This window comes from Malurus melanocephalus, unplaced genomic scaffold, assembly GCF_030028575.1.
Source record: "Malurus melanocephalus ecotype Western Australia unplaced genomic scaffold, MMel_1.1 scaffold_88, whole genome shotgun sequence".
NCBI classification, from domain to species: domain Eukaryota; kingdom Metazoa; phylum Chordata; class Aves; order Passeriformes; family Maluridae; genus Malurus; species Malurus melanocephalus.
Window position 1 is genome coordinate 1,642,124 of NW_026623320.1, and position 12,633 is coordinate 1,654,756.

The 12,633-nt window shown below is 39.5% G+C and overlaps 1 protein-coding gene across 2 annotated transcripts in view; it reads right to left on the reverse strand.

The window, feature by feature from the left end:
- Positions 1 to 12,633, reverse strand: part of SLC9A7 (solute carrier family 9 member A7) — a 72,057-nt gene that overhangs the window by 12,966 nt on the left and 46,458 nt on the right. The window contains exons 13-15 of one of the 2 annotated variants that reach the window (XM_057368105.1): positions 9,712 to 9,771; positions 4,914 to 4,977; positions 2,327 to 2,409 (exon numbers count right to left, since the gene is read on the reverse strand). In XM_057368105.1, coding sequence (XP_057224088.1) covers positions 2,327 to 2,409; positions 4,914 to 4,977; positions 9,712 to 9,771 — 207 coding nt within the window. The remainder of the gene's footprint in view (positions 1 to 2,326; positions 2,410 to 4,913; positions 4,978 to 9,711; positions 9,772 to 12,633) is intronic. The other variant, XM_057368106.1, reaches the window with a different exon arrangement.

Here is a 12,633-nt window from a genome sequence, read left to right on the forward strand (position 1 = left end):
CAGAGAGAATCAAGTCCATTTGTAAATAGGAGCTGCCCTGATACTCCCAACAGACCAAGATGCTTAAGAGAAAGAGGGGGTTAAAGAGGGGGTTGTTTCAGCAGAGAGCTATCCCTTCCCYTTAGCAGAGGCTGGCATAGCTGTTTACTCGAGCAGAGTTATGTTTCCTCCTTTYCTCCTTCACTAAGAGTGTGGTTACACCCATTCCTGGAAAGAAAAAAGCTCTTGGCCTTGCACTAATCCAGGCTCCACGCTGCCCTGTGGCAGACAGGCAGCAACACAGCCGTGAAAAAAACAAACCCAGTTAAAGATACCAGCTACTTCATCCAAGTTGCAGTTTTTGCCATGTTTAACAGTTGTGGGTGAGCCCAGGGAACAGCCCACGACATTAAATGAACTCTGCATTCCACAGGAATGAAGTTCCTGCTTATCCATGTGTGCAGAGCTCTGCAGGCAATAGTGAGCTTTGGAGCAGRCTTTTCCATCACTTTCTCACATCTTTTTCAAGTTAAGCTCCCTCGCAAAGAGTKAGTTTTGAGGCAATCTGCCCTTTCCACCCAGAAACCAAGTGAATGCATCAGCAAAAAATATTTTGACATTTACCCGTGGATAAGGAGGTGGCAATTCTAAAGATCATCCCATCTGTGCAGCTTAAGCCCACCCAGCCAATGCTTATCTGAATGCCTTCTTCCAAGAGAAGGAGCAGACTTTTCCCTCCAACACACAGCAAGACACTTCTGCCTCTCAGTTTCCTGGGTACAAACTTCACAGAAACTTTTCCTAAACCTTGCTAGTCATCACTGAGGAAAAACAAAAAGTGAATGCACTCTAAGGATCCTTTGGTTTTCTGTGAAATGGGTAGTTAGGCTATAATTTCCCCCAGGCACTCTCCCCACCCTTGCTGCAGCTGCTGGGGAGGGACTGATCTGTGCAAGTGTCAGCCGAGGGAAGTCAGTATTCCCAACTACTCCTTTCATCGGGCACATCCCTTTTGTAAGGGCAGAGGAAGAGGACAGCCCTGCTTCCTTTTTAAAAAGACAAAAGARAAGCAGTCAGCCACAGTCAGATCCTTTCATGTTTTTAACACAGAATGGGGTTTTTTCTTTTTTTTCTTTTTTTAATTATAAAAATTGACCTTGGGGCACCTTGGAACCAGCCACTAGAACTCCAAGTGTTAACTTGGAATTAAAAACATTTATGAATATTTAAACTAGCACTTACACTCYCTTCTGGGCTTTGGGTCACAACTACTGCATCTGAAAGCATTGGTCACAAACAGATTTTATCCCGAAGAGGCAACTGCTATTAGGATMCAAACACTTCCATCATGCTACCTGTTTTGCCCAGGTGGGAAAGCCTCATGCAGACGGTGTGGAAGGAAACCACTGTGCTCCAACCAGCCTGGAAGTCTCTCATCAACCAAAGGCCAAGACTCCAGTGTAAAAAGCTCAGATGCCATTTGCAAGAAAATCCTGTCACAGGTAATTGTGCATATTTAGCTGCCCCAGAAATTGCTAGGAATTCAGTATTGAAATTGCTTTGAGTTTCAAGGTATAAATGACTTGCCATGGCCACAAAATTATCTTTGCCATTTTCTGCTGAGTAGCTGTGAGCTGTTGAGGAGAAGCAGCTGTGTGACATACTGATTAAATGAAGTAGATTAATCAAAAACCAAAACCCACAAGCATGAAATACAGGACAGCTACACAAAAAATTGCTCATAATCTTAAATGAGGTTATCTAAATAGCATAATAATAGCTTCAGAAAGGTTGTACAGTTCTATATACACTCAGAGACACTCTGCTTTAACACCCATAGTAAGTCCTGGATATACTTAAGGACATAAGCTAGATTGTATGTAGATTTATAGTTCCAGAACTTTCTCTTTGGAAATCTATCACAGATTTTGGGACTTCATCACAAAAGCAGATGGCTCTGCAGAGCAATGAGTCGARGCTTAGACATGTACAATGAACTGGAAAACTAGTTTGCGCTACGAGCATCAGTGAAAATGAGATTAATAGAACAAATCAGAGGACCTGAACTRGTTCATTTTCTGTCCTATTGTTTAGGAAGGTGCTTCATCTCCTAGAACTGACTGGTTTCTGTCCTCCAGCAAGTGTCATATGCCATGCATCAGGGAAAGGAAAGGTCTGATGCTCAGACAGTGAGTTCAAGCTTCAGTTCTGTGCCTTGAGTCTGTCAAACACATGAGAGAGTCAAACAGGAGAAAGATCAGGTGYKTAAAGCTACATACTGATACAWGGAAAGGAGAAAGGTGAACATTTGAAAACACAGCTTAGCTTCGAGGCATGAAAAGGATACTTATGGTCAAAGCTATACCACAGCCTGAAGAGCCAAGCACTTTCCTGYTTCGTCCTGTTCCTTCGCGCAGAGTCTTGGCCATCCTAAAAGTAAGACAAAAATATACTCAATTACTTCAGGCAGACCCAAAACTATACACTGCAATAATACATATTATAATGTCCTGTCCAAAAAAAAAGCCAAATTACTTCGATATTGTACTTGGAATGCAGAAGAAAGCTGTTAAGAGACTTGAGTTTACTTTTTCCTAGAAAGACCAGAAACATGTGCAGAGTCAGGCTGCCTTCACTGCACTCAAGTTAYCTTAACAAGCCCTCTACCACCAAGTTCCCTGGAGCCCAAAACCTTAACTTACTGTTAGTATTGGATATAGAAATAACTTCAAAATTGACAAATAAACCTCATTGATATTCCAGATTGATTCCTATCCATTGCTTGACTAACTTTCTTAACTCCAGGTCTCGGTCTAACTCTAGGTTTAATGTTTTCTTCTTAAGCCTGTTGCTTCCTTGGAAGAACAAGGGAAATTACCATATTTGATAAACTCTCAGAAACTGGATGAAATACATCACAAGAATATATATATATTCAAAAGAAACACACTTAAAAGAAAACAATATAAAAATCACAGTTGAGGGAGGTCATGCAAATCAGAAATGCTGGATTAACCTTGAAAGGGCTAACAACAGTGTTAAGTAGAATTTCTTAACTAGCTGTGCTGCAAATCCTCACACCAGCTGGTCTGCAGCTGCATTTGTTTTTACTTTTGTTACTGTTTAGTGTCTGAGTGTTTTGCTTTGTGTTTTTGTTTTGTTGTTTGTTGTTCGGGGGGGGGGTGTTTGTGGGCAGAGGCCAAAGTTAAACACGGGAAAACAGATGAAAGCCTTGCATGAATCACCCTCCAAACTACTGGAAAAGAACAAGACAGGACTGTACTTTGTACTTATGACCTGCAAAAAAATTCATGACCCACCAAGAGTTAAAGCTTAGTACATTTTCACTCCCTCCCCAAATGATATATTTTCTTTAACTGGGACATACTGCTAATCTTGGCTTGGTGAAAGSAAGATGAATCCAAAGGGAACTGACCAATGAACTACATTAATAATGCAATGCACAGTCCAGAGGGAAACAAATGGGTAAGTTCTTTATGTTTACATGGAAAAAAAGCAAACAAGGTATTTCCAAAGCAGACACTGAATGAGAACACAATACCCATGCTCTGTTTCCCATTAAAGCAATTYCTCAGTTACTGACAAGCTCAGTCTGAACAGGCCAAAGCCATCTTACCAAGATAACACTTCCTATCCTTGGTTTTATTCAATAATTGTGGCCTTCATTGTAAAAGGTATTCTGAGGCCTATAGTTCTGGTKGATTCCAGATAGTTACAAAACAAAATTCACCCTTAGTGGTGGCCAGCTCCACCATTTCAGCATCTATGCTGCGTGCTGGGCACAGGCTTTTACAAAGAACACAGAGATGCCAAGAGCAGTTTCTGCAATGAAAGAGATGCTCCCTGAGCAAATAACTCTTGTCTGTACAATATGTGACAAGTAAAGAAAAAGAAAGGATAAAATAAAAAAAAAAAAAACAACCAAGCCAGGGGAAACCACTAAGTACAAAGCTAGTCCCAAATACACGAGTCTATCTCCAAACAGCCTAAACACCAGCATCCTCACACAACACTTGCTCCCTAAGCATCCTCTGGATCCAAATTTACCTGGCATTCAACTGCCTCTGGCAAGTTCCCACATAAGCAACAAGCTGTGCTGCTAAACAATGTGTCAAGCAGAACTCTGGGAGAGTGTAAACCAGGTCTGGACAGAGTAAACTCCCAGTTAAGCCTGAGGAATTTTTGAGTTGTTTTTTTCCAGACCTTTGACTCCTTCTGTGAATCAATCAGTTTATAGATGAGCAAAACAGAAAATTCTGCTATGAAYAACATTCTTTCAATGATCTTGTTTGACCAATAGCATATTTCAGGGGAAAAAGTCAACTCTTGGGTTGTTAATGATGCACRGAAAGCTTCATTAAAGATTCACAGCAACAGTTTGCTGAATACAAGTGGCAATTTTCCAGTGCTCCTTCTGCTTCCTCCAGGTGGTAGGTGGTCCAGGCAGGATCCAGCTGGCTTGTCATTCAGTAGACAAGAGCTGAGATCAGATTAGCAAACAATCTTGGATTCTAAGCAAGTCCAAGGGCCAAAATTTGATACCAGTTATGGAAGAGGASCCAAGAGTAATTACCTCTGAACTGAGAAGAACTATTTATGCAGTAGGATGCTAAAAGCAAGCACRTTGGGTAGGTGGGGGAAGAGGAAAGATTATTGTTAAATAGAGTGCATTAGTAGATTTGGGAATGTTTTGGATGCCTTATGTACACACAAAAACTTGCACATGACAGCATTACACCCAACACCACTGAATGTTTTCAGTGGGCTTTACTTGAATATTATAAAGCAAAATGCCCCACTGACCTGCCAGCTATGAGAGAAAGGTTTTATCCATGCATACAACTTCTGCAATTCTCTATTTTCTTAGTTATAAAACAAGATCAGCCTAATAGAGAAGTTATGTAATTACTTACTCCTTGTAAGACTTGAAAGCTGTCGTTAGTAGGTGGAGGGTCCTGATCTGGGTCAACCCCAACCCTACAGAAACATTAGGAAAACAAAGCAAGTGGTGTTACTGAGGGTTGCAAATGCTGTAAGTTTGGTAGAATGCATTTTAAAAGCACTTTAAGCACCCAGCAAAGCTGCATCAGAGAGGTTATAAGAATAGTTTGAAGAAGAGTTGTCCATTATGCCCCTGCAGTTACATAGATATGAAGAAGATAATTTTTCACTCAAGAAGCTGCTATGAATCCATCTTGCCATCAACTTTAACTGCTTACCTTTTTTTGCCAACTCTTTTACAACACTAGAAAATACTTTTTTTTGCCTTAAAAAGTGGATGGCATCCTCTTCAGTGGAGAGTTTCTCACATGCCCAGCAGGAACGAACCAGAAACTAAGGATAAAGCCCRGCCTAAATCTCTCATACGGCATCTCTCTTTACCTGCCAGATAAACCTGAGAATGGCTTAAATGTATGATTTTAAAAAGAGTACACACAGCCCAAGTTTTRATGCACTATGGGAAGCACAAATAAATACTTTATAAAGAGTCACAACATTRATTTGCTGCAAGTCATTCCCCTATGACCACAACACAGCCACAGAGGACTAGCRAATGTCCTGCAGTCCAGCCTCCCAGGGCAGGAGGCAGGGCAATGAGACGGTGGGTGATGACAGAAAAATATGTTAAGAACAAATTGTCAATTAGCTTTTGCATAGTTAGCAAACATCACTGAACCATCCTTGCACACAGGCTCCTATCCAAGATGTGCATTTGATCCTTGTAATTGTGTTCAGRTTTTTCTGGTCTGTTTTGGGGGTAGCTGCTTGGTAAGACTGGACTGGTCTCTTTTAAATCCGATGCCTGCCTTAATCTCTGTCACCTGTAGAACCTAAACCTCCAACCTCAAAAGYTAGATAAGATTCTCAGTCTCAAATGTGTTGCGTTTCATTTCCACCACATTGCATACTAAGTGTGGGAAAACGCATGGATCAACCATTTCAAACAATAAGATTTTGTTAATATTGTCACTTCTCTTTTCTTAGGAGGGGCTGAGCTGGTTTAGTGCCATTTCCTTRTTACTTAGACTTTTTGTCAGCTATTCACAGCTGTGGTGTTTCTGCAACCAGAAACCAGATCACCAGAAACCAAGAGAACCTTGCWGGTCAGACCATTTGCGTGTCCCAGGGACACCATACTTGGATCATATAAAAAGAAAACACTTTCAAATAGCTTCCAGGGCAGCATTTTTTCATAAAACAGTAGAGGAAAAAAATTTTTAATTAATCCTTGTGGACTGACAGCTAGCTTAAGGCATCACATGAGTTAATGTAGTTCAGGAAAAATATAGAAGGCTGCACTGCAGCAGCCTCATATAAAACTAGTGTTGACCCAATCCTCTGCTTGGATTTATTTTCTTTTTTTCCCTGAGCCTCTTGTCCTTTCCTCATCACTTCCTTTTTCTGCACATAGAGTCATCTTTAACTTTAGGTACATTTAACCTGGCTCTTTAGGCACTTTTATTGGCAATGACCAGCCTCAGAACTGAAAAGCTTCACCAGTTTAAGGGAGCACTGGACAGACAGATTGAGTACTGGATTGTAAGACATGCTAAAATAAAACACCACATACAAGAGTTCTGAGAGGTTACAAGGGCTGAGATGTCTTTGCTTTGACTATCACTACATAAGAAGCGGTTTTGGCAGAGAAATTGGTTATTCAATGCAGAAAGCTGACAAGCAACATCAGGAAATTGACCCAGTACRGCAATATCTATATTTATAAGATTATACATTCCTGTATAAGTACAGTGAAAATAAAAGTATTTCTGGCTTTCCARACTGCAGCTGCACATGGGGAAAGGTTCAACGTGCTGTGCACAGCAACCAAGCTGGTGTTGGCTGTGTAAGTGTGAATGGGGAGTTCAAGAAGCTCTTTCCAGAAGACGAACATAGCTCACATTCCCTGAATAGTTTTTACTCCCTGGGTTACCTATTCACTTCATAGTACAGAAGAAAACCAAACAATTCAGGGTCTCAACTTTTACTTGACTTACAAGATTGTGCATTTTTTTTGAGGGTTTTAACTGCCCTTAGGCAGGGGAATGGGGCTTAATGGAGGACCAAATCAGTATAACCACACTGTTCAGTGAAAAGTCATAGTATATCACAGTGCAGGAATTCAGGTTCACTGCTGTGCTGAAGAGGAAAAGAGAGCTTTTCTATATTAAAATACCAAGTTTTAGGGAAAAAAATGACTACAAATGTTCTTTTCAGTATTGAAATGGTATATCCACACAGTCTTGTCCATTTAATTTTTTTTCAGTTATCTTTCAGATAAATTTATATTTTGATTATTCCCAATTWATCCCTTTTCATAAATCACCTTTTAAAAATTACTGTTCCTCAGTTCAGAGATAAAAATCAAATACATTTCCATTTTGATTTTTTGCAGCTACATTTTGTGTCTTTCAACGGTATGCTCTTATAATCTACTCCAGCATCAACTTCATAGGAAGTTGTATTGTTTGGTAGCAAACCTGTCTGTTTAAGTTTCAAGGTTTATATACCCTGATCTCATTACAAGAATCATGTTTTCTTGCAGGTTCAGCCCCCAGAATTCTAAGGAGCACTCACCTTTATCACCTGAAACAAAACAATACCAATAAACAGTCAAGTCCCTCTCAACCTCCTTTACAGTGAAGGGAAGCTCAGAAAACACTCAGTCACTTCATCCTTGCTTAACTACTTCAGTAATTAAAAGTATGAGTAAAGCTGATATATATGTCTTCAACATTGATTTTCTTCTTTTGATTAAAGAAAAAAAAAATCTATTTCACATGCTTAATATATTTAAAAGCTTCCCGTAATTTAAATGTGCTGTAAAAGCCAATATAATCTCTCATTTATTTATAGTTTTATAAATTGAGCTATTAGGGGATGGATTTATATGGTTTTATAAATTGAGCTATTAGGGGATCCAGTACACAAATCCACTCCCAGAGATCAGGGGCACAGAGAGGGCAGCCTTGCTAATGGCTGGGCTGTTTTCCTCAAACCCCACAGAGAAAGGCAGGTGAGCAAGAGCTGGGTGAAAACAATGTTTTACTGAAGAGGCACAGCCTCTGTGACAGGGACTGAGGGGCACAGCAGCTGTGGGACAGCCAAGGCCAAGGTAGTGCAGGTGCCAGCAAGCATCTTTGWTTTCCCTCCACCCTTCCTGAAAGCACTTTGCAGCAGTTGTGTGTGAACTCCTCCAGGGTGCACAGTAGCAGTTCAAATGAGTAACTCCTAAAAAAAAGGTTACAGATGAAGAATATGAGCAGTCTTTAAGCGTAACAATGCATATATGTTTCAAAATTTGTGAAAAACCAATCTATTTTCCCCTTTGGAATTACTTTGGTATCCAATAGATACCTTATTCCTTCAGTACCAAAAATTACTWGTACGTAAAATTCAGACACCTTTATTTCATCTGTGGGAAGTYCATTGGAATCTGTAGACAAGAGTATGCTATAGGAAAAATTAATCCAATTCAAGTGTATTTCTTCACTCCTTCCTAATGAAAATAAGTTTTAAGGCAAAAAAGGCTTTTCCTGCTTAAAGATCTCTGTAACAGAAAAGGGGTTAGTGTTGAGCTCCTTATGCCCAACASCAAAGCACAGCATTTCTGCCCTTAACTGACTCCTGACCTTCTTGGCCCTTATCCTACAGCTACAATTCCAGCATCACATATAGGAGAGCAGCTACTCAGATTTGATCTCTCAAATACTAAGCTTATGTATAATTCAGCAATTTAAACAGTGTGGGAGAAGGTGGTTGACACACAAAACAGAACTAAGTGGATGGAAATGAATGTTAAAAAGGCAGACAGAACKACTGCAAGTTCTCTACCACATCATTTAAAAATGGGTGGAATAATTTCTTCTGATACTTCAGAAACTTTTCCAAGGCACTACAACACATAGATGACAAGTTTTCAAAATATCAGGCATTATTACATTCAGCATATGTAATTATTATGGCAACAGCCAAGAAAGACAGCAATAGATAATAATTCTCAGATTCTCTGTACAAACCAACATMTTGCATCTCTGGCAAATCTGGTAGATTGCTGGAAACCTTCAAGGTACATGAAAAACTTTTCATTGCCTACCCCAAAGAGCTTTCTTTACATAAATAGTCTATGYATTTTTATATACACACACACATGCATCCCCCATAGATGTCAGTTTGAGATTTATCTTATTTTAAATTCTCTCTCTAATCATGTATCCATTCTAAAAACACCAAACCAGAATCCTAGTCTTCTCTGGTTGATAGCTCTTTGTTTTTAAAAATACATCCCCAAAAAGGCCTGGCTAAATCATCAGTGAAGTTCCTTCCAGACTAAAGTGTTATATGAAATAACCTCAAGCAATAATTAAGAATACCTTTGTGATTAAAGATCATAAGATCAAATCCATAATTTTCAGYTTTCAAGTCTTCCAAGACCAGAGATTCTAGTTTTGCTCTATTAAATATCTATACACAGAGATAAAGAATGTGGTGTTTTATGGTTTCATWTTTTGACTAAAGACAGGATGTGAGACCCACACTCTCACAGCTCAGAATGAGTGAAAAGACTCAGAATAGAGGAATATCTACAGCACTCTCAGAAAAGAAGCAGCAGCAGCATGCCACAGTATAGAAAAAGAGCACACACTCAGTGTTACAAAGATGAAAAAAGCCAAGCACCAGGTTAATGTGGCATCAAGGAAAGCACAGTGTCACCTGAAATAGAGCCAGTGGCTTTCACTCATCTCTTCCACCGATGGAACACGATCACCAACTCTGGTACAGTACAAGAATGCAATGTGAGTAACAAGATGCTCATGAAATGGGGCTTTACAGAGCTCTTCAGTGAAACAAAGCAAACAAACACAAAAAAAAAGAAATCCTACCCAATCAAAAAAGACAAATCATACATGAACAACAATGACAGAGCAATGACAAAGTGACCAAAAAAAAAAAAACAAAATTAGCAACAATCTATGATTGACATATCTTTCTTCATTCGTTCAGATCCAGGCTGGCAAAGCATCTACATCACCCCAAAAAACACATTCAGGAGCTCTCTTTGGTGCTGCACACRGACAGAGCCAATCTCAAATAACTCCTACCACTTCAGACCTGCACAWGGTCTGAAAGACAGAGAGTCATTGGAGAAAGAAGCTTTACCTACATGAGAAGGGTCACCAATACTACCTGGCTCCAGAGCACTCCAAACCAACTGGTAATGAGCACTAAACTACTCCATTGCTTTAACTATCAAATTTTTATTTAATCTCCAGGCATAGCAGAGTCTGGTTTCACTCCTTGTTTTGTCTTTTCAATTATGTTTGTGGGGAGGGGGTGGTTTAGGTACAAATGAAAGCATTTTTGTTTCCCAGCATCTTCCACATACTTTCTTTAGCAGCCTGTGGAGTTTTTTTTTTTCCCCAGATTTTCCCATGAAGGCATGAATCAAAAACTATATATTAGTTTATGTGAAATAAAACCCCAGAAGATCAGAAATTCTTAGAGGCCTCACTTTAGAAAAAGCAGGTGTGCACACCCTGATTGCAGGCTGACATCTTGACTGACCAAATATTTAAGGTCATAGCTTGTGATATGAAGAGCATGTACTCATCTAATCCTTGAATGTCAAATACCAGACTAGATAGGTTTGTTTTGGATTCCAGGTTCAATAGCTCTTTTCCCATGCCAACATMCACTCCAGGTCAGAGTACTCTGCTCCCCAAGGCCACCACTGAGATGRTTCTGCATGTACAGCAAAAACTAAAATTAAAAACTGCCCAATAACTTCCCTCCCGCAAATCCTTTCTCTTTGCTGTGTCTTTGCCAAGTTAGTATACTAAAGTTTTCCCAGATGTCTGTAATAAGTGCAGCATTTTTGGAAAATTTTAGCTATTTTGAAAGAGTTCAACTGCTTCTCAGAAGATTGCTGAGAAAGAAGAGAATTCCCACCAGCATGTTTAAAAAAAAAAAAATAAAAGCCAGTCACTAAAGAACCTTGGCATTAGGAAAAGTTGTCTCAAGTTGTTATTAGGATGCCTTTGGGTATTTGTTTACTTCACCTAACCAAGACAAGGACTCCTGAAACTGCTGGCTGGGGTTTGCCAGAGCTTGGCAGTACAATTCACATMATCCATGAGCTCCAGATGTGTCCTAACCCAACTCCTAGAGTGTCTTCCCCAAGCTTTTTCTCTCTGTTGTGAATTATGGTGTTTCATTAAGAAAAATAGAGGCACAGAATAGAGAAAATGAAACATTTCCCACGCTTAATTCCAGACTTTCAGAGGAAGACGTAATCTCTTTCCTACTAAGGGAAAGGCCCAGAGGAGTGAGGCTGGAGGCTGCAATGCCCCACCATTATGAGGGAATCACAACTAATTATGAAAAAAACAGAGATTGGGAAAGAAGGAGGAAGATTAGAAAAACAAGATAGGAAAAGACAACTGGAGAAAACAGTACAGAAAGAGATGACAAAGAAAAAGCCCTCAATAGAGGGCAAGGGACAGCACCTGTGTCTGTGCATCTGCCTCCAAGGGCAGCAGAGAGTGGCCAGAAGGCAATGGAGGATCTGAGTTACARAATAATGGAAACAGGCTGCAAAACAGGAGGATGTAACCCCCTACCAGACATCCCCCACACCAGCCTGGAGCACAGCACCAGGCTGGATYCCAGCATCAACACTCCCCTCTGCCATCCCAGCACACCAAGGTGTGGTATTTAAGAAATGCACATTTTATCATTGGACCACCCTGGGGAAAAGACTGGAATATAACCACCAAGCTGACAGTTTTACCATCATCCCTGATAATCAGATATCCCACATAGCAGCAAGATGAGAGTTAGTGTTTCCAGATTTCTTTTTCAGTTAGCTTTTTTACAGAAAAAAAATTATTTTAAAAAATCACTAAATAGAAAGCTATTTGTAAGCTACTATATGCAAGGTCAGACATAATGCAGTAGATATCTAAGCTGACATTCTCTGTGCAGCCCATAGCTTTTATAACAAAAAGAAACCTAAAGTGTTTTAAAGTGTAAGGTACAATGCTTTGAGATTTATAAAGGAATTGCTAAGTAAAACTGAAATTACTTCAGTAAAATAAATATTAACTTCCTCATTTGCAGCAGCTTATGAAGGAGGGGAAGGCATTTATCTGTGTGTTGCTTCATGCAACATGAAAAGTACCAGGTCACTACCCTCTAATGAAAAATGGAAAACACATTGTTCTGCAATACAAATGCTAGGAGTTCCCTTTTCTTCCTGTGACAGATAAATGAAACAAGAAGTCAGCTTTTTTTTTTTTTTTTTGAAAAGGGGAATTTCACTTGTGGTTCTGATTTTCATGGCTCTCAAATTTGCTGACACTGTTAGAGCTTCAGACAGGAAATTGTTTCTTTGTTTAGGTCTTAAAGGACGAGATTATATTTTTAATATCCAAAGAGTTTAGTTTCTAAGAAAAAAAATCTACTACTAAGAAAATGACTGTTTACCACTTAAATGCTTGGATACGTCTCACTGATAATCAGCCAATGAACTCAAACACATGATGTCATGTCTTTAACTCCAGTTTCTGTTGTTAATTTTAATTTGCTCAGCATCAAGTGGCAGAAATCAAAATGGGTCTAAAGATCTAATTATTT